At 39.7% G+C, this 22,837-nt stretch overlaps 2 protein-coding genes and 1 pseudogene across 18 annotated transcripts in view; 1 reads left to right on the forward strand and 2 right to left on the reverse strand.

Moving 5' to 3' along the window:
* The window catches only part of LRRC28 (leucine rich repeat containing 28), a 138,728-nt gene extending 124,600 nt beyond the window's left edge, over positions 1 to 14,128 (reverse strand). For 2 of the 6 annotated variants that reach the window (XR_009209553.1, XR_009209551.1), the window contains exons 1-2: positions 13,894 to 14,124; positions 9,291 to 9,518 (exon numbers count right to left, since the gene is read on the reverse strand). Coding sequence is in view for 2 of the 6 variants with exons in the window: in XM_032176053.2 (XP_032031944.1) it covers positions 9,291 to 9,482 (192 nt within the window). In the remaining 4 variants the exon portion in view is untranslated. Of the gene's footprint in view, positions 1 to 9,290; positions 9,519 to 13,671; positions 13,780 to 13,893 lie in introns of those variants that run through there. The other 4 variants (XR_009209554.1, XR_009209552.1, XM_032176053.2 and 1 more) reach the window with 4 other exon arrangements.
* TTC23 (tetratricopeptide repeat domain 23) overlaps positions 1 to 22,837 on the forward strand; it is a 207,731-nt gene that overhangs the window by 72,035 nt on the left and 112,859 nt on the right. For 3 of the 12 annotated variants that reach the window (XM_058427128.1, XM_058427139.1, XM_058427138.1), the window contains exons 1-2: positions 14,084 to 14,280; positions 15,617 to 16,245. The gene's annotated coding sequence lies outside the window, so the exon portion shown is untranslated. Of the gene's footprint in view, positions 1 to 14,083; positions 14,281 to 14,308; positions 14,681 to 15,616; positions 16,246 to 18,215; positions 18,301 to 22,837 lie in introns of those variants that run through there. The other 9 variants (XM_058427129.1, XM_032176047.2, XM_058427134.1 and 6 more) reach the window with 7 other exon arrangements.
* LOC116482360 (endoplasmin-like) lies at positions 5,193 to 7,841 on the reverse strand (annotated as a pseudogene).

Here is a 22,837-nt window from a genome sequence, read left to right on the forward strand (position 1 = left end):
CACAGTCTTTCTCTGCCACCAAAATGTCCCATACCCCAGACGGCTTACTCAGTCGTACCCAATACAGCAGTTCTTCAACATCAGTGGGTACTTTGGCCTACCTCCATTCTCCGTATTCACTCTTCCTTTATTTGCCTCCAATCCAACTCAGATTTCATGTTATATCACTCTCTTGGCCAAATCCTAAACCTCCTTAGTCTCTCTGTATTTGTTCTGCACCCACCTGGCAAAAACCTAAATCTGTATGAATGCCACAGTCTACCTTCTCCATCCCTCAGACAGCTGAGTACAGCAAGAGAAAGTTCCCTAAACGAGCAGAAGGTTCCACCATAAGCTTAGTCACCAACTGTTTGCTAAATAACACCCAACAATTCTATCTTTCTCTAGCCAAACTGCCATGTGAGTCTTCAAACCTACCCTCTCCCCAAATGTTCATTCCCAAGCAGATGGTCTGACCTGGTGAGAGCATCAGACAAAAACTCTCTCAACTGCTTCTCTCTCGCTCAGTGCACATCTGTCTTTCCACCTGTTCTCCCTTTCTTTACTTTTACAAAGGAGGAAAGGATATATTCCCAAGGTCAGTCCTTCCATGTGTACTCTGGAGCCCATTCTTAGGAAACTTGGACTTTTAATTATTCCCTTTCTCCAGAGGTTCAACTCCTCTCTAATGGGAATGTCCTATCAGCATTTACTCTGTCCTCTTAGAAAAGAGAAGAGAGGGGGGAAAAGGAAAGGGAAAACAAAAGAAAAGGGAAGAATAGAAGAAAAATCTCCTTTGTTGTCAAATCCCCTCCCACTATGCCCATCCCATATCACAGCCAAACTTTAAGACCTATCTACTCATCTGTTTACTAGAGGTCCTCTCTGCATACCCCATCTATGTGGGGGTTTGCATAGAGAACATCAATACTCAAACAAAAGAAGAGCTGCTCCCACTGAAGTGGGGATACACTATTGCTCGGTCCCCACCTCAGCACTGCTCAGTAAACCTGAGGTTCTGTGGAACTGTTAGATACAGCAAGGTTCCTCTTCAAACAGCTTGTCCAGTTCCCCTCTTCTTTATTCTCTAGTTCCAAGTTCCACCCCCAACTCCCCACTTTTGCTGAGCCTTAACCTGTCTAAATATGCCTAGACATGCCACGGCCCTGTTCCACATTCCTTTCCTTATGTGGAAATAGGTTAGCTTTCTAGTCGTCTGTAGGTGACCCCTTCCTCCTCTCCCTCTCTCCTCTATCACGCGCCTACCTTGTCTAAGAAAGTTTAAATGTTTAGCCAATCGGGACTAGTTTAGACTGTGTGGTCCAACCCCAGCTAATGGGGGAAAGACACAGAGACAGAATCTGCGTTGTTCTCTTTTGTTCTGTGTGTTCTCATGGTGGCTAGGCCTATCAGCAGCACCCTTCTGCAGAAGAAAATTGGCCTTGCTGAGACATTTTTTGAGTGCTCGTTTTCTTTGTGGCTCTGAGCTCTTACTTCCAATAGAACCTATAAAACCACTGCTCAAGGCAAGCAGAACAGGTATGTAGACTTGTCCGTCGAACATTATGCCATTGAGTCTTAGTTCATTTTTTTTCCTTAAACTTGAAATCCCAACAAATGAAAATTCCATGAGAAGAAGCCGTTCCATGATATATCTATTGTCAATGTCTTGAAGAGTGATGGGTACACAGTAAGTACTCAACAAATACACACTGATTGAATGATGCTCTTCCTCCTAAGTGCCTGTCAAAGTCAGTCTTCAGTGTCATACAAATAGGATCTTATTTTTAAAACATTCTACAATGCTGCTACATAGAATGAAATTATGTGTACTACAAATGTTAAGCAGTAAGCTAGGCACTGAAGGTACAGAACGCAAGACACAGTTCCTGCTCTTGAAAGCTCTCAGTCTGGAACACTTATAATATGGTCCTTATGCAATTCTACTTTATATTCATTTATTTAATTCTACCACTGCATGAATACCTATCATGTGACAAACCCAGACCCTATATTACTTCTAATATCCTATTTATCTTAAAACGATCATAAAGATCAGACTTAATTCCTGAATTGCATTTAAAATAATTATGGAAAAAGTATTTAAAACATTTTCTAAGGTAAAGGATAGGAAGCAAAATCATGTTTCTTAACTACTTCTTTTTTTTTTTTTTTTTTTTTTTTGAGACAGGGTCTCACTTTGTCACCCAAGCTGGAGTGGAGTGGCGTGATGTTGGCTCACTGCAGCTTCAACCTCCTGGGCTCAAAGCCATCCTCCCATCTCAGACCCCCCAAGTAGCTGGGACTACAGGCACACGCCGCCACAACCAGCTATTTTTTTTTTTTTTGTATTTTTTATAAGACAGGATTTTGTTATGTTGCCCAGGCTGGTCTTGAACTCCTGAGCTCAAGTGATTCGCCTGCCTCAGCATCCCAAAGTGCTAGGATTACAGGCACGAGCCACTGCGCCCAGCCCCCACAACTACTTCTTTTTCACCTATCAATTATATAACTAGATTTCAATACAAACCAGCTTATGTTTAAAAAAAAGTTCTGGCCAGGCACAGTGGCTCACCGTAATCTCAGCACTTTGGGAGGCTAAGGCAGGAGGATCACTTGAGCCCAGGAGTTTGAGACCAGCCTGGGCAATACAGCGAGACCCCATCTCTATAAAAAGATGTAAAACTCAGCTGGGTATGGTGTGGTGGTGTGTACTTGTAGTCCCAGCTACTCAGGAAGCTGAGGCAAGAGGCTCACTTGAAGTCAGGTGGTCAGGGCTGCAGTGAGCCAGGATCACGCCACTGTAATCCAGCCTAGGCAACACAGCAAGACGCTGTCTCAAAACAAAACAAAAAGTTTTAACGTTTCTCAGCTATATAAATAAATGATAATCAAATATTGCATTAAAAAAAATTTTTTTTGAGACCAAGTCTCACTCTGTTGCCCAGGCTGGCATGCAGTGGCACAATCGCAGCTCACTGCAACCTCCACCTTGCAGGTTCAAGTGATTCTCCTGCCTCAGCCTCCCGAGTAGCTGGGGCTACAGATGGGCACCACCATGCCTAGCTAATTTTTGTATTTTTGGTAGAGATGGGGCTTCACTATGTTGGCCAGCCTGGTCTCAAACTCCTAGCTTCAAGTGATCTGCCCGCCTTGGCCTCCCAAAATGCTGGGATTACAGGCATGAGCCATCATGCCTGGCCTAAAGGTATTCTGAAATATAAAACATGTCTACCCTTTAGTCCAGCAATCCTACTTTTTAGGCTATCCTAAATATAAACATACAAATACATACAAGAATGTACGTATATCTACTGGCCTAGAGGTTAGTGGAATGAGAATATCATGAAATGAAAAAAGAGACTTCCAGAGAAATATGTATGATTTTTTGTTATTAAAAAGGAAAAATATAAATAAAATACATATGTAATTACATAAACACGAGCAAGGAGGTGGAAGGTGGTATAGTCTGAATGTTTGTGTTTCCCCAAATTCATACACTAAAATTCTAAACCCCAAGATGATGATGGTGTTAAAAGGTGGGACCAGCCGGGCATAGTGGCTCACGCCGGTAATCCTAGCACTTTGGGAGGCCGAGATGGGTGGATCACCCGAGGTCAAGACTAGCCTGACCAACACGGAGAAATCCCGTCTCTACTAAAAATACAAAATTAGCCGGGCGTGGTGGTGCATGCCTGTAGTCCAAGCTACTCAGGAGGCTGAGGCAGGAGAATCACTTGAACCCAGGAGGCAGAGGTTGCCATGAGCTGAGATAGAGCCATTGCACTCCAGCCTGGGCAACAAGAGTGAAACTCCATCTCAAAAAACAAAATTAAAAATAAAATTAAAATTAAAAAAACAGGTGGGAACTTTGGGAGGCAATTAGATTATGACAGCAGAGCCCTCATAAATGGAATTAATGTCCTTTAAAAGAGGTCGGGGAGAGACCCTTGACCCCTTCCACCACGTGAGAACACAGCAAGAAGGCACCATCTACGAACCCAGGAAGAGAGACCTCACCAGACACCGAATCTTCTAGCACCCTGATCTTGTACTTCCCCACCTCCAGAGCAGTAAGAAATAAATTTGTTTATAAGCCACTGATTTTATGGTGTTTTGTTATGGCAGCATGAATGAACCAAAGCAGAAGGATACAATCCAACTATTAATGTTGGCTGCTTCACAAACTGGACAAAGAGAGGATTGCTTTCCAGATACGCCTCTATGTTGTTTGACATAAGGGCATATACCCGTTTTGTAATTGAAAAGTTCTTTTAAATGTGCAAAAAGGCTTTTTCTTGTGCTTTAGTTCTAAACATGAGCATTCACCAAGTTGTGGACTTTTGTCATGCAATCATCCTACAAATACAAGCCACTACACGGCTTTGAGCGACTGAGGGGCAAAAGGGAGAAGAGTAGAGGTTATGTATTAGCAACATCTTCTCTTCTCAGCAAGAGGCCTAATATGCTGAGGGGTAGGAGAGGAAAGGAGGAAAATGCTGAGAGAAGGCATTTAACACACACGCAAAAATGTTAACAGGAAACAAAAAAAAAACAATGCTAAGAAACACAAAAACAACATGAAAATGGAAGTGACTGACAGATTCCCAAGCTTGTTTAAAATCCATAAGGAAAAGGCCAATTAAGCAATAACATATTCGAGATACTCTATATTTTCAATAATGTTTTCCCCAGTTTTGGGCAGTATTGCAGTTGTAAATAAAATTCCACACACTACTCTCCTTTAGGAACTATATTTTAACATCAGCAAATATTCCAAAAGCCCTAAGAATCACTAGTTTTCAGCACTCTAGGAAAAGTAATGTTTTACCTGTTTGCAAAAACTGTGCTGTAAGCTGTCATATATCTGATATAATCAGGCAATGGGTGGGCTTTGGGATGACTGCTACTATTCCCACCATCACCTCGTATCTGTATAGCACTTTATAGTTTACAAAGTTCTTTAATATACATAAATCAAATATCACAGCTAAGAGAAAACAAAGTAAAAATCCATACAGCATTAGAAACACATACAACAATTTAATCTTTGATGATTAAAAAGGTTGCAGAGAAATAAAATGTATTACCATAAGCTATTATAAACATCAATTTACTGGACAGTAGATTCTTATTTTCATAAATAAAAAACTGAAGCTGAGAAACTACCACAAGACCAGAAGTTTAACTTTTGGTGAGGAGGAAATCTTTTTTATTTTTATACACATGACAAGATTTTACATCAAGAATAGTCAGTTAACTAGTACAAATTTACATTCATGAGGTATGTTTAAAAAAAATCAACTAAAAACTCCACTTCTTCCTGTAACCCACAATCCCACATTTTACAGTGCAGGGGAGAAGGGGACTGGTGGGGGGCACCCAAAACAAGTCTCTCCCAAAAGAAATGACTTACATTTCACATTCCCTCTCCACACAGGATCCAAACGGTGAGAGTATAATTTACAATTCATCTTTTTCAGCTGTAGATTCCTTTGCTGTTTCTTGTTCTTCATCTGTTCCCACATCCATTTCTTTGTCTTTGTCTTGCTCTTTGCCTTCTGTTGTCTCCTCAGGTTCTTCTTCGGGTTCTTCTACCTTTGCATCAGGATCAATGTTCAAACTGAGGAAAGGCATTCTTTCTATTCTATCTCCATATGCTTTAGTGTCTGGTAAAAGACATCCTGACCGAAGCATTGCTGTTTCAAACAAAGCCATAGCAAGATCCAAAACTGTTTTATCATCTTCATCTTTCTTAATTCGTCGAAGCATGTCTCTGATCAGTGGATGTCTGGGATGAATTTCAAATGTTCTCTTCCCACTCGCATGGTAATTTGTAGAGATGTCCTTGCCCGTTTGGTGCGCTTGTGCTTTCATGATTCTTTCCATGTTGCCAGACCACCTGTACTGGCTGGCCACCAAAGCACACGGAGATTCTGTCAGGCACTGAGATACCACAGCCTTTTCAATCTTGTCCTTAAGGGCTTTATCTTTCACCCAATTGGGTAGAGGCTCAAATTCTCTCAACTGCTTCATGATTCTCCTTAGCTTTCTCACTTTCATCAAACCTCACTCCTTCATTGGCAACATTCTGGAAAGGGCCTGAATGCAGTATTTATCCACAGGTTCTGTGAGGTAAATAACTTCATAGCCCTTTTTCAGAAGTCGCTAAACAAATGGAGAAGATTCAGCCTCTTTTCTGCTGGACCCAGACATGAGGTAGATTTTGTCTTGTTTTTCCTTCATTTTTGCCACATACTGGTGTAGGCTAGTAATGTCAGCTGGATGATGAGAAGACTGGAACCTAAGAAGTTTAGCAAGACATGTTCGATTCGAGTGGTCTTCAATCGCACCAAGCTTCATGTTGGTACCAAATTCTTTCCAAAAAGTATCATTGTATTTCTCATCTTGATCATGTCCAGAGTTTTACAAACAAGTTTCTTGCTAATCACCTTAAGCAGTTTATGTTGCTGAAGAGTCTTGCAGGAAACATTCAAAGAGAGACCATCTGAGTCCACCATACCCTTGACAAAATTAAGGTACTTAGGCATCATATCATAGAAGTCGTCTGTGATGAATACACAGCGCACATAGAGCTTAATGTAATCGTTCTTTTTAGATCCATATTCGTCAAATAGGCCACGTGGAACAAATGTGGGTACAAATAAAATTGATTTGAAGGTAACGTTCTCCTTCAGCAGTAAAGTGACTATAAGCCACAGGGTCATCACTTTCCTTTGAAAATGATTTGCAGAAAGCTTTGTATTCATCTTCTACTTCTTTGGATGGTCTCTGCCATATTGGTTTGATATCATTCATAAGTTCCCATTCACAGACAGTTTTTTCAACTTTTTTAGTCTTTGGTTTCTTTTTTCTTCTTCTTCTTCCTCTACCGCAGCTTCATCATAAGATTCTCCTTTCTCTTCTTTTGCTGTTTCTTCTTCCTTCGTGGGCTCCTTAACAGTTTCAGTCTTGCTGCTCCGTACATAAGTAGGAAAGTTTATGAACTGTGAATATTTTTAATGAGATTTTTAATTGTATCCAATTCAAGGTAATCAAATGCTTTTTCTTTTAAGACAAGGGTAATTGTTCCCCGTCCCAGAGTGTTTCCTCTTGGGTCAGCAATTACAGAACATTCACTGGAGTCAGACTCCCAGATGTACTGGGTATCGTTGTTGTGTTTTGAAGTGACAATAACCTTATCTGCTACAAGGAAGGTGGAACAGAAACTGACACCAAACTGGCCAATCAATTCAGAAGTTGACTGGCCATCTTCCTGTGCTTCAGTCATTTTGTTTAAAAACTCGTTTGTCCCAGATTTGGCTATGGTACCAAGGTTTTTAACCAACTCTTCTCTGGTCATTCCTACACCAGTGTCTGTGACATGCAGCAGGTTCTTCACCTTATCACACTTAATTTTGACTGTTAGTTCCTCATTTCCAGAAAGAGCATTTTCATCAGTCAGTGATATCAGCCTTATCTTAACTAAAGCGTCAGAATCAGTTCTCTAAGGAAAATCTCTTTATTGTCATACAATGAATTGATGATAAGTTTCATCATTCTGTTAACTTCAGCTTGGAAGGCAAACTTTTCCGACTTCTAAATTCTCTTATTTGTGATGCATTTAATTCATCCAACTGAATAGCTTCTTTCTCTCTCTGTACTACTTCATCATCCATCCTTGCGCCTTCTCTACTTTTACCCAGATCCTCTTCTACTGTAACTTCCACATCAACTTCATCAACAGCTCTGACCGACCCGAAGGTCAGCAGGATGCAGCAGAGGCCCAGCACCCACAGGGCCTTCACGGCGTGTGGCTGGTGAGTCTCAAGTCCCTTTCCATCGCAAGAGCCGCCTCCACCCTCTCACCCCTGGGCTCAGATCCTCACACCTCCGGCCGCGTGGTCCGCCTACAAATTTAACTTTTATAAGCAAAGGTCAATTCTCTGAACAAAGTCTACCCCACTGGGCTATGGCAGATAGCTAATAAGTAATCCACGCACAAATTTTTCTTTATACATAAAGAACAAACATGGGAAAATCTAGGCTATAATCCTTGTCAAAATATTTCTTATACCACTTCTCGTTAAAGGGTTAAAAAGTACTAATATGGTTTCATATCATGGGATGATGACTTTGCAGAAAAGGATTCCTATAACTGCATATAGATTTTCCAAGTTGGAAAACTGAAAAATCTAATTTCAGAAATATAAGTAGGCATTCAACATATATGCCAATATGCCAATCACAAAGGAACAAAACATACATATCTATTTACTTCCAGACAGAGCAAAGATAAACTAATTTTATAATGCTTTCTACCCACTATAGGCATTGTACATAGATTAAATAAAACCTTTCCAGGAAAACATGCCATATACATGAAGCCAATAAGATACACTTTCCAGATATTTAGCAAAGTCCAATATATGGAAGGGAATGAAGAATGGGTGAATTCACAAAGTAGTAGGATTTCATAAATCATCTAAAATGAGTAAGAACTAGAATTCAAGTAAGATTCAAATAAGGTTAAGTGATAACCAGAAAAGGCCATACAAAGTAAATCCATTTAATACAGAGACCAAATTTTACAATAAATAATAGGAATAAAAAGCTTGATTTGGACATTCTCTTGAAAAACTTTTAGTTTATCTTATATGTAATACAATTCAGATTATAATGAAAACTACGTGCTTATTCTTGGAACATAAAAAGAGCAAATTAAATGTTGCCCTTGTGGCAAAATTTTTTCCAAAAAATTGTATGCTGGCCCAATTCAAAATCATTTGATTTTCACAGGGCAATCATAAAGGTTTTGTTTTCAAACACTCAAAAGTTACATTAAGCTTCCCAAGTGCCTCTCTTAATGCTTTAATTTTCAAATCATTCTCCCTGTAATGCCTATATCTCAAAAGCATTGTTGGTCTTTCTCTTGTTTACTTTTTAACTGGTCTGGTGAATGCTGTAATATCCAAGAATCACCTGAGAAGCTTAACACACAAACAAATTACAAGTCAGGACAGAAGCACATGCTAAACGAAGACAGCTTTCTGAATGGGTACTAACTTTATCAGTCATACATAAGTGAATATTTTGCTTTCCTCCACAACTTCGCTGGCAACCTCATAACTGCATGAACTTGGATAACAAATTCATAGCCAATGAGAAACTCCTGTGTGTGTATTTATATTAACTGTATATATAACAACAGGGGATATAAGTCTTGGTCTGAATACCTTAGGGTATGTAAATGTATCTTGATCAGGACCACATGTATAAATAATTTTTTGTAGTGTAATATAATACTGTACCAAGGATGTCAGGGAGTTCCTTTTCATATAGAGTCTCTCCAAGTACTGCAGTCCCTCATCTTTCAGTAACTCCAATGGAAAATGGTGCAGATTCCTATAATTTAAGAACAAATTCTTGTGCTTTTCCAGCCTTGCCACAGAGATCGTCTTACAAAGTTCGGATGCCATGACTGAATATATCCCATCAGGCATGCTGCAGCACTATATCTTGTCAAAATTGGTCCATTTCTATAAAGAGAACAAGAAAATTTATTCATTGTAAGATTTTTTTTTTACAAGAATTGCCATATAAACCAGTTAGCACACAGAGCTACTTGAAGACACTGAAAAACATAATTATATTGATACATTCAATCCTACATTTTACTTTCATAACTAAAATTGTCACACATATTTAGGAGGAGATTAAAATGAGTAACAATTTAATAAAAATAATCTGATTAAGCAATATTTATTACTTATTAGAAACAGTCCTAATGGAAAAAAATAGTTTTTGCACTTGAGATAGGAACCCTTGTCTAAGAAAAACAGTGACCAGTTTCATAACATGCAACCAAAGGAGAAGCTTAAAAATCAAATGCAGCAAACCCCACTTCTTTTATCAACTACCTCATTTTGTATTTAGCTTAAGATACTTCAAAAATATTAAAATATATATTATTTATATCTAGAGCACTAATAGCTTCATTTTCTTCACTTCCTAGTATATAAATATTATCCTATATTCTGATTTTTTATCTATCTCTTTATTCTTTTCTTTCTTCCTATTTTTTTTTAGAGACAGGGTCTCACTCTGTTGCCCAGGCTGGGGTGCAGTGACTCAATCATAGCTCACTGTAGCCTCAACTCCTGGGCTCAAGTGATCCTCCCACCTCAGCCTCCCAAACAGCTGGTACTATAGGCAGCACCACCACACTCAGCTAATTGTTTTATTTGTTTGTAGAGATGGGGGTCTCACTATGTTGCCCAGGCTAGTCTCAAATTCCTGAGCTCAAGCAATCCTCCCACCTCAGCCTCCCCAAGTGCTGGGATTACAGGCACGAGCCACTGTGCCTTGCATCTTTGTTTTTAGCTTTATGGATTATCAGAGGCATCAAAGAAATAGATCCAGGGCCGCATAGTTTCATTATTTTAAATTATTTCAATGAAAGAAGAAACACTGCACTCAGAAACAAGAATCCTGTATTATTCTATAATATTACAATGTCTCTGGGCCTCTAGTTGCCTAATATATAGAATGGAGATAGCAATTAATGTACTGGTTTAAAGGCCTGAGTCCAGGGCAGATTATTATAAATTCTCTTCTAGCTCCAAAATTGACAAGGGCAAGACGACAAGTAACATTTGCCATTTTATCCACTAGGCACAGAGCTAAAACAAACTTCACCATCACTTAACACAAAAAGAAACAAACTCAAGGCTTCAGTAATTTGTCCAAGGTCAAACCATTCACAAGGGATAAAAGCAAGGGTTTGATGCCAGGTCCAGTGGATTTCAAAGCTTGGGTTCTTCACAGACACTGACTCACAAGATTCCACAGGATACTAAGGAAATGCTGAAACAACTACAAAGAAGTTGAGATCTGCTTAAAGATTTGACTGTTTTCCTCAGCGCTTTTTCCCAACTCTCTATTGGAAAGTACCTTTCAATAATTTTTTTTCTTAAGGAAAGTGATTTTCACCGGGAATTAGTACCAAATTAGTACAAAATGCAGCAATATAAGCTTTCAATAAACAAATGTTTTGTAATTTTCTGGCTATATTTTATTATTTTCAAATTCTAATTCCTAGCTAATGAGCTAGCACTTGCCATTTTATATAAAAAGGCCAAGTATGAAATACTATTTCCAAAGCCACATAAGGATCCAATGCTTTTCCACATTTATTCCACCTACTCACCTATTTTATGAGATATGTGACTTTGTGCAAGATAATCTTTCCACATCTTAATTCTCCTACCTGTAAAGCAAAGGGAAGTAGACTACAAATAACATCAATGATTCTGTGTAGAAAGTGAAACTTCATAGGTAATTATTCACTGAACTAGTAAACTGTTAGCAGTTTAGATGTCTCACAACCATGTCAAACTTAACACATTCAAAGAGCTTTCCATTTTCATCACCAATCCGAATCTCCATAGTTTTTCCCATCTCAGTAAACGGCTCACCCCTCTATCCACCCAGTGGCTCAAGCCGGAGAAGCAGGAAGTCATGAACGATTCCATCCTCTCATATTCTGACCACCTCCAATCTATCACAAGGCTAGTGGCTTCTATCTCCCAAATACATCTCAAATCCATCCAAATCTCTCCATCTGCCAGAACCACAAGCCACTGTCATCTCCTGCGTGGCCAACAGTATTAGCGGTCTCCCTGTGTCCACTCTAGTCACTTCCAACACATTAATCCCAGCAATGGGCCTTTAAAAATGTACATCGAATTACGTCTCACTCTTTCCGGCACACATCTTACTAAATAAACCCTTCAGAAACTTCTTATTTAGAAAATCAAACTCATACTAGGCCTTGAGGGTGCCTCACCATCTGCCCCCACCCACTTCTCCAGTGACTCTGCCTGGCTTCTCACCAAGCTTCTGGGCTTTTCCAATCCTCAAAGCTACCAACCCCAAGCAGCACTTGCTGCTCTCCTCTTAGCCTAGAAAGCAATATCTCATCATTCTCCAGATTTCAACATAAAAATCACTTCCCGAGGCCAGGCGCAGTGGCTCACGCCTGTAATCCTAGCACTTTGGGAGGCCGAGGAGGGTGGATCACCTGAGATGAGGAGTTCGAGACCAGCCTGGCCAACTTGGCGAAACCCCACCTGTACTAAAAATACAAAAATTAGCTGGGTGTGGTGGCGGGCGCCTGTAATCCCAGCTACTCGGGAGACTGAGGCAGGAGAATCGCTTGAAACCGGGAGGCGGAGCTTGCAGTAAACCGAGATCACACCACTGCACTCCAGCCTGGGCGACAGAGCGAGACTCAGTCTTAAAAAAAAAAAAAAAAATCACTTCCCTATCCCAAAGTATTCCCCTAGTGTTCTTTCAGAGGAACTTGGCTGTTTGTTTTTTCTTCGTAGGACTCCTCACAATTTGTCATTTAAATATTTATCGTTGCATCTGGCTATTGTCAATAAAGCCAAAAAGCCTGTAAATAAACCCTTCCGAAACTTATTTAGAAATCCTGAGGGTAGGGACTGCGTTGTTTTCTTCACGCTTGCATACGTGCATCTAGCACAGTAACTAAAAGTAACCCTTCCTAATACCTAGGTGATGGGTTGATAGGTGCAGCAAATCACCATGGCACACGTTTGCCTATGTAACAAACCGGCATATTCTGCACATGTATCCAGGAACTTAAAATGAAATTTTAAAGTAGGCCTTCTAATGTCCGATGACATGTGGAAGAACATTGCAAGGTTGATTTCTCATCCACCTATGTCAAGACCACGGAGAGCGCCTATAAGCTTGCTACATGCCACAAGGATGTCTAATCTTTACAATCATGCATTGCAATAGACATTATGTAGCCCGTTTTGTAGAGGAGGGAACTGAGTTTCTCAGAAGGTAGCATGCGATAGTTCCATCGCAGGTGGACTGACTACAAAGCCTGTGCACCGTCGCCCTATAATGCAAAACCACACTCACTGAGGGAAGATTCAATAAGAGAGTCCCTGTAACCCGACGGCTTTCCTTCTGAATGTTCTGGCTGGGATTGGCTGCCTCAAAAACTCCATTACACTCTGCTAAAATTGCTACAAAGGCTGTTTGGGAGATAAAATCTAAACAAATGAAATCCTGAAACTGCCAATAACAGCAATAAAGCATCAAAAATGTTCACAGTTTTGCAGTATGCATTCACGGGCCATACGCAGCCTTTAACAAGGTACTTTTCTTACCCCATTTCACTTTACTGCATCTTACCTAGTTAAGCAAACTACCTCGTGTATAGTTATACTACCTCTTATGTAGTTAAGGCAAATAGTATTACTTAATATCAGCTGTATACAGCTGCACCTACATACAAGCTTTCTGACAGGTGAACACCAATCTATCTTATTATTTAAAACAAAACAAAAACATCAAAAACCTCTCAACAAAATTCCACACATATTAAGGAGCATTTTGAAAGAAAGGAGTCCCTTAGACTGACTTCCCCGTACTCAATTTAGTGGAATACGCATTCCAATTTCCTAACGCTGGAGATTAGAGAACTATAAGCTACATATTAAAAGCATTTGTAAAAGGCTATTTTCTCAGCTCTTTGGTAACAAACACTGGCAGAGTCTTAGGCAAAACAGGCGCCGTTTCGCCCGAGTTAGCCAGCCACTGAGATCGTTACAGTTGGGAAGCAGCGAGCCCAGCAGCAGGGATTTCACGGACCCGGTATCAGGACTCTCGGGTCCCAGGGGCCGCGGGCCGCAGAGTGCGAGGAGGACCCGGCAGCTGTGGCCACCCGAGGCCCGGACGGCCCCGCTGTCCCACTCGCTGCTTTGGCAGGACCCGGACGCTTTGGCAGGACCAGGTCTGGGGCGTCCCCGCCGGAGGCCGAGTCAGAGAGCCCTGCCACTTGAATCACCCGACGAGGCGGACAGCTCTACTCACCTCAGCGCCAGCAGAGCCAGCGCTCCGGAGCGCAGGCGGCGCTGGAAAGCAAGCGGGGGACGGCGGGCGGGGCAGGGCAGGGAGCCGGGCGAGGGCGGGGCGGAGCGCCAGGCGTCGGGGGCGGGGCTCCGGGGGAGGAGCGGAACCCGCGCTACAGGGAGCTGGGGAAGAGGGAGCGGGAGAGGAGCACGGAACCTCGCGATAATCCCCTGTGTTCTCGCGCTTTCACGATAGGCGCGGGGAAATGCCGTTTGCCAAGAGATCTGTGTATTGGCCGAGAGCGCGACTTCCTCTATGCTGGCCCCGCCTACGGCTCTACTCTTGCTTCCGGCTCCGGCGCAGGGTTTGATGTCGACGGAGTGGCTTTTTGCTTAGCGTCTTGAAGGGGTAATTTAGCCGGCTCCAACCTCGGGAACCGCCAGTTACTGACCTGTTCCTTCATTCATACATTCATTCAGTCACTCGGCCTCTCATTCAGTAGCACACGTTGAGGGATTACAACAATGATCCCACGTTGAGCGTTCATTCTAAGAGCTATTTATAGAGTATCTCGTTGAACCCTTGACAGCAATCCCATGACACAGGGACTAACAGCACCAGTCTGACGGTTGAAAAACAGGCCAGTGGGTTTATGTAATGAAGCCAACGTTAGTTAACAAGTAGTGAGTCTAAGCACCGGATTTAAGGGGTCACTGCCCACTGGTAGATAACAAAGATGAGGAGGAGGTAACCTAGTCTCTGCCCTTCAAACACCCAAGGTTTATTTTGAGTAAAGATTGCTAAAAAGGTCAGGAACAATTTAGAGAGTTAAATACAATGACATTTCCTAGCCTGACTGAGTAGACCGTCAATATGTATTTCTTCAAGACGAAAATTACTATGTCAGCGAAATAGCATCGAAGAAAGAGGGCTTTATACTGTTAAAATACTTGAAAAGACACTTTTTAAAGTGTCTCATTAATATGACAAATTTCCTTCTGAAATGAAGATTTTAAAGAATATTCCTCTACTACAATCGCTGATATTTTTTGTTCTGTGAAAAGCCTATTAATTAGCGAGGCTCCTTGTCAAGGAACCTCAACTTTATAATGAAGTAGTTTTACAGTTGCTGACTTAATTATTCATAGAGATGAATAACCTAGAAAGCAGAGTTATATTAAATAAAAAACATTGGTTTTAAAACAAGGTATGAGTTGTAATAAAATATTTATCAGTTATCTATTAAATCGTCTTCAAGAGCTACTCAGGTATATAGCATGGTTGGTATATGTCATGTATTTCTAAGATAGTTTCGTAATACCTAAGAATTCGTGGCACTCAGAAATTTTTTGCTGGTCTTAAAATGAGGAAATTCACATTTTGTGTAAAAACAAAGATACTTAGGGTGTTTAATGGTAAGCCCAAATAGTAAGACTTGCTGCTAATATATGAAGAGTTACACCCCCCAAAAAAGAAAAACGATTAACAGTAGAACAGTTTTTTCAAAGTAATGTTAGCCGCTTAGTTTTCATTTCTTTTTTTAAATGGGAAATACTGTTTTTCAGTGATTAGTATCTGATATTTGATCATGAAAAATGAATCACGTTAAAATAACCTTCACCTCCTCCCCAATTGACACAAAAGTTACCAAGTGATTATATGTGATAGTATCTTATGACCAGCCACTCTTAGAAGTTCTCCCAATTTGTAGAGAATCAATTTGCACGTTTTGTCTCTCTTAAAGGGGAAAAAAATCCTCGAAGCTGCTGATTTTACATTCTTTGACAAACTTCAATATCAACAGGCAACGATACCACTTTAAGAAAATTCCAAGGAAAAGACCTCATTTTAAAATTCCCACCTCTGGCTCCCAAGGATTGGTTTGGAAACTTCGACAAAATACTCTTCTCCACTTGCCATTGGTGAGTTGTCTATCATTCATTCTTTTGCCTGGAGTTTTGTGAGGTACCCGCTTGCTTTACGGGAAAAGGCTGCTCCGGAACTGCCCTACTTTAGACTTTTTCATGGTTATCAATCCGTGCAAAGAATCACCAAACTGATAAAGCAGGAACCAAAGGGCAAATCACGCTGCCAAGACAACTGTGTAATTCGCTCGAAAAAGAAACGGTGAGCCTCTCCAGCAGACTGAGTAAACTGGCAAAGGATTTTACGACATAGTTGGAGATTGGAGAGTTACAGAAACTTTTCCGGTTTTTTACAAGTTTTAAAGGAGTGATTGAGTGTCAAAGGGAAAGCAGAGAAAATACAGGCACAATTTAAAGATAGCAGGAAGAAGAGTGTTCAGAGAGCATTTTTCTCTTTAGGGTGAAGTTTGAAAGCATCATGCCCAGATTATCAGTGGATTTTTGAAAGGTAAAGGAGGCAAGATAATAAGATTAATTATAGATCGTTTTCTACTTTAAGAAACTGTGCTTCGTTATTGTTGCTTAAGTGTGGATTTAGAAGGACATTTAGTAATATGGTAATTTTTAAATGGATATTTTTGTTTGTATATTGTCATACCTGGCATAATAGATTATATATCTATTAAAAGATATAAGAGAAAATAGAGTTGCTTGAACCCAAATTTTGTGTATATTTGTGGATTAGGGATTCCAGGGACAGATCTGCTAATGGTTAAACAAAACATACTACAGATACCTGAAGCAGAATCAGCATGTAAGGGTAAATTCTCAAAAAAGAAATCCAGTATCGTATTTTCAAAAATGACATTTTTAATTAAAACAAATATAAAAGAGAATTTATCAAGGAAACATTGATAAACATGAATAACTATTTCTTGAGTTGCCTATGTTAATCCATATAGGAGAATATAAAGTAATAAAATCCAGCCCCTCAAGAACAGGGACAAATGAGGCTCAGAAGATTTAAACTAAAACTTCTGAACAGTTCTTGATGCCCAGATGACTGTTGTAGGGCACAGGTACTTCAGGAGCTCAGTTCAGTGTGAGATGAATTATTCAGAGAAGGCTTCACAGTATGGGTAAGACTCAATTTGGGCCGGAGCAATGGGCAGAATTTCAGAGAGAAAAGAAGGGAAGTGGCATCCCTACTAGTGAGTGAGTTGTTAGCAAATATGTGCAGCCTGAGGAAGAGTTGGCTGTGACTGCGGCAGAAGGTTCATTTGGAAGCTTTGGTTAAAAATTTTAAAAAGCAACATGAGAAATATGAAGAGCCGGAATTCCCAAAATCAGGGGTTTTGTTCCTGTGCTTGGAACAGGAGGCACACCTTATGAAAGTAATATTTGAGGACAATAAAACTGACAGTGCAATTTAAGATGGCTACAAGAGCAGAGACCAGAAGCTAAGGGGCCCCATACTATGTAAATACTGGCACACAGATTAGTAACCATGCTTCTTACCCGAATACATTTACCTTATCATTGTTGAATAATATAAATTTTGATGCATTTCTTTGTAGTCTTCGAAAGCATTGAGTTTACTTATTTAAGATTTTTGGGGACCTCTGCCACATTGTCTTGGGGAATCATGGTTGCCCCATCTTTATAAAAGTCTTGTCATAAGATGTATAAAAACCAGAATTACACATAAAACTGCATTGTGGTTTCATAGCTATTTTTAACAGCTTAAATGAAGTATATATATTATAAAGTTCATTTGTCTTAAGGATATAACTCAATGATTGTTTTAGAAAATATAATAGAGTTGTACAACCATCGCCACATTCCAATTTTAGAAAGTTTTCATCATCCTAAAAAAATACTTTGTGCCCATTTGCAGGCAAGTCCTGGTTTCCTATCCCCAGCCCCAATCACTAAAAAACTTTCTGTCTATAAATTTACCTTTTCTGGGCATGTAAATGGAATTACACATTATGTGATTCTTTGCATCTGGTTTCTTTTACTTAGCATGTTTTTGAGGTTCATCCATGTTGTAGTATGTCTCATTACTTCATTCCTTTTTATTGTTAAGTAACAATCCACTCTATGGCAAGCCCACATTTTATTTAACAGTACCAATTAACAGACATTTGAATTTCTTCTAGTATTTAATTATAGTGTTTAATTTTACTAATTGTAATTGTGTTGCAGTAAATACAGTACAGTATTTAGTTATTATGAATAATGCTGCTATGAAGATGGGTACAAGTTTTGTATGAACGTGTATTTTCAGTTTTCTTGGGTGTATATCTATGTGTAGAATTACTGTCATATGGTAACTCTGGGTGTAACTTTTCGAGGTGTTACACAACTGCTTTCCAAGGTGAATTCCCCATTTTACATTTCCACCAGAGTGTATGAGGGTTCCAATTTGTCCACATCCTCACCAACACTCCTTATGATCTGTCTTTTTCATTGTAGTCATTCGGCTGGATTTTAAGTGGTATCTTATTACAGCTTTCATTTGCATTTTCCTGATGACTGATGATATGAAGCATCTTTTCATGTGCGTATTGACTATCCATATATCTTCTTTTGTAAAATGTCTTTCAAATATTTTGCCTGTTTTTTTAATTGGGTTGTCATCTTGTTACTGATTTTTTTTTTTTTTTTGAGACTGAGTCTTGCTCTGTCACTCAGGCTCTAGTGCAGAGTGCCATGGTCTCGGCCCACTGCAATGTCTGCCTTCTGGGTTCAAGCAATTCTCCTGCCTCAGCCTGCCAAGTAGCTAGGATTACAGGTGCCCACGACCACGCCTGGCTAATTTTTTGTATTTTTAGTAGAGACGGAGTTTCGTCATGTTGGCCAGGCAGGTCTCGAACTCCTGACTTCGTGATCCACCTGCCTTGGCCTCCCAAAGTGCTGGGATTACAGGCATGAGCCACCGCACCAGCCCATGTTAATAATTTTTTTTTTTTTTTGACGCAGAATCTCACTCTGTCACCCGGGCTGGACTACAGTGGCTCAATCTCGGCTCACTGCAACCTCCGCCTCCCGGGTTCAAGCGATTATCCTGACTCAGCCTCCCGAGTAGCTGGGATTACAGGTGCCCGACACTATGCCCAGCTAATTTTTTGTATTTTTAGTAGAGACAAGGTTTCACCACGTTGGCCAGGCAGGTCTCGAACTCCTGACCTCGTGATCCACCTGCCTTGGCCTCCCGAAGTGCTGGGATTACAGGCATGAGCCACCGCGCCAGCCCATGTTAATTTTTTTTTTTTTTTTTTGACGCGGAGTCTCACTCTGTCACCCAGGCTGGAATACATTGGCTCAATCTCAGCTCACTGCAACCTCCACCTCCCGGGTTCAAGCGATTCTCCTGCCTCAGCCTCCTGAGTAGCTGGGATTACAAGTGCCCGCTACTATGCCCAGCTAATTTTTTGTATTTTTAGTAGAGACGGGATTTCACCATGTTGGCCAGTCTGGTCTCGAACTCCTGACCTCAAGTGATCCGCCCACCTCGGCCTCCCGAAGTGCTGGGATTACAGGCATGAGCCACCACGCCCGGCCTCTGTATGTCATTTCTTATGCCAGTACCACCACATTGTTTTAGGGGGGGTCTTTTCCCCAGCTTTATTGAAATATGATTGACAAACTAAAAATTATATACATTTGAGATAACCATCATGGTGTTTTGATATAAGTATACCTTTTGTAATGATTCCCACAATAAAGCTAGCGCACACATTAATCACCTGACATAATTACCATTTTTGTGTGTGTGATGAGAACATTTGATAAGATCTTAACAAATTTCAATTATTTTCTATAGTTACCATGCTGTATATCTCTAGAACTTATTTACCTTATAACTGAAAATTTTTAAGTACAACACTTTTGATTACTTTTACTTTATTTTATAGTACATTTTAAAAATGGGAAGTGTGAGTCCTCCAACTTCTTCTTTTTTGTTTTATTTATTCTTGGTCTCGTATTTCCATCTTAATTGATCCATAATAAGGATCAACTTGTTAATTTCTGCAAAAGAAAGCTGAGTTTTGATGGATATTACTTTAAATCTATACATCAATTTGAGGAGTATTCTATCTTAACATTGAGGCTTTTAATCCATGAACATGGAATGTCCATGTATTTAGATCTTTAATTTCTTTTGATAATGTATGATTTTCATTGTACAAGTCTTGTATTTCTTTTGTTAAGTTTATTCCTACATATTTATTCTCTTTTATCCTATTTTGAATCAAAGTGTTTTCTTAATTTTATTTTCAGATTATTTATTGCTGACATATAAAAATACAATTTTATTTATTTATTGTGTATCCTATGGCCTTGCCGAAGTTATTTAGTTGTTCTAATGGGGGGGGGGGGTTATTTGTTTATTTATTGTGGAATCCTTAGGATTTTCTACATAGAGGGTTATGTCATCTGATAATAATGTTTTATTTCTCCCCTTCTAACCTTCATGCCTTAATTTGTTGTTCTTGCCTGTTGCTCTGACTGTAATATGCACAACCTTGACTACAGGTGGTGAGAGAAATAATTCTTGCCTTGTTTCCAATCTTAGAGGGAAAACATTCAAACATGCTCCATTAAGTATGATATTAGCTTTAGGTTTTTGTAAATCAGGTTTTTTTGGTTTTGTTTTTTAATTTTTAATTTTTGTGAGTACATGGTAGTAGGTGTATATATTTATGAGATACGTGTGATGCTTTGATACAGGCATACAATGTATAATAATCACATCAGAGTAATTGGGTATCTGTGTCCTCAAGCACTTATCATTTCTTTGTGTTAGAATTATTCCAATTCTACTCTTTTAGTTATTTTAAAATATACAATAACTTATTGTTGACTGTAGTCACCCTGTTGTGATATCAAGTACTAGATTTTATTCATTCTATTTAACTACGTTTTGTACCCATTAACTATCCTCACTTTTCCCTCCCTGCCCAATACCCTTCCCAGCCTCTGGTAATCATCATTCTACTCTCTGTCTTCATGAGTTCAGTTGTTTTAGTTTTTAGCTCTCATAAATGAGTGAGAACATGCAAAATTTGTCTCTCTCTGCCTGGTTAATTTCGCTTAGTATAATGTCCTTCAGTTTCATCCATGTTGCTGTAAATGACAGTATTTCATTCTGTTTTGTGTGTATATCTACCACATTTTTTTATCCATTCATGTGTTGATGAACATTTAGGCTGATTCCAAATCTTGGCTGTTGTGAATAGAGCTGCAGTACACATGGGTGTGCAGATATCTCTGATATACTGATTTCCTTTCTTTTGGATATATATGGAGCAGTGGGATTGCTGGATCATATGGTAGTTCTTCTATTTTTAGCTTTTTGAGGAACTTCCATACTGTTCTCCATAGTGACTGTAATAACTTGCATTCCCACCAACAGTGTATGAGTGTCCCTCTTTCTCCACATCCTCACCAGCATCCGTTACTGCCTTTTTAATAGAAGCCACCTTAGCTGGGGTGAGATGAGCTCATTGTAGTTTGATTTGCCTTTCTGTGCTGATCAGTGATGTCGAGTATTTTTTCATATACTTGTTGGTTATTTGCATGTCTTTTGAGAAATGTCTATTCAGATCTTTTGCTCACTTTTTAATCAGATTATTAGATTTTTTTCCTATTGGGTTTTGTTTAAGCTCCTTATATATTCTGGTTATTAATCCCTTGTCAGATGGGTAGTTTACATATATTTTCTCCCATTCCGTGGGTTGTCTCTTCGCTTTGTTGATTGTTTCCTTTGCTATATAGCAGCTTTTCTACTCGATGTGATCCCATTTGTCCGTTTTTGTTTTGGTTGCCTGTGCTTTTGAGATCTTTCTTAAGAAGTCTTTGCCCAGACCACTGTCCTAGAGAGTTTCCCCAGTGTTTTCTTTTGGTAATTTCATAGTTTCAGGTCTTATATTTAAGTCTTTAATCCACTTTGATTTGTAAAATCAGGCTTTTATCAGCCTTTTATCAGGTTGGGGAAGTTTTTTAATCATGATTGGATAATGGATTTTGCCAAATGTGTTTTCTGCATCTACCAAGATGATCAGATGGTTTGTGACCATATTCTATTGTATAGCATATTATATTAATGATTTCAGATGTTAAACCAACTTCCATTCCTAGGATAAACCCCCCTTGATCATAATGTATTATCCTTTGTATATGTTGCTAGATTTGGTTTGCCAATATTTTGTTGAGGATTTTTGTGTCCATGTTCATGAAGGATATTCATTTGTTATTTTCTTGTGATGTCTTTGGCTTTGATATCAGGGTAATACTGATCGCATAGAACAAGTGAGAGTTTCCTTCTCTATTTTCTGATAGAGTTTTCAAAATACTCATGTTGTTTCTTCTTTAATGGTTTGGTAGAATTCATCACTGATGCCATCTGAGCCAGGGCTTAACTTTGTATAAATGTTTTTAATTACTAATTTAATTTTTTTACTTGTTATAGATCTATTCAGATTTTCCATTTTTCTGTTATTTTTTATCAGTATTTTTTCAGTATTTTTTATCTTTTTAGGGTGTTTTTCCAGTGCGTTAGCTTACATATGGGTAAGGTTGCTTCTTAACTAGTGTACACTTTCACTAGTTAAGAAACTAGTCATAATGGCTTTTTTTTTTATTTTTATTTTTTTGTTCTGAGACAGGGTCTTGTTCTGTCACCCAGGCTGGAGTGCAGTGGTGTGATCTCAGCTCACTGTAGCCTCTGCCTCCTGGGCTCAAGCAATCCTCCCCCGTCAGCCTCCCGAGTAGCTGGAGGAGCCGAGCGCCACCACACGCAGCTAATTTTTGCAATTTTAGTGGAGACGGGATTTTGACATGTTGCCTAGCCTGGCCTTGAACACCTTGGCTCAAGCCATCAACCTGTCTCAGCCTCCCACAGTGCTGGTATTACAGGCATGAGCCACCGTCCCTGATTGATGAGGTTTTTTATTTCCTAAAAGCCACTGCCCTGAGGGCCCCTGCCCCTTCCTCAGGCTCCCCTACATCTCTCCACAAGTCAGCATCCAAAGGTTCACACCTGGAAAAGCAGGGGACCTTCAGAACCGAGCTCCAGCCTAGTTGGCACCTAT

The sequence above is a fragment of the Hylobates moloch genome, unplaced genomic scaffold (assembly GCF_009828535.3).
Source record: "Hylobates moloch isolate HMO894 unplaced genomic scaffold, HMol_V3 SCAFFOLD_14, whole genome shotgun sequence".
Taxonomy (NCBI): domain Eukaryota; kingdom Metazoa; phylum Chordata; class Mammalia; order Primates; family Hylobatidae; genus Hylobates; species Hylobates moloch.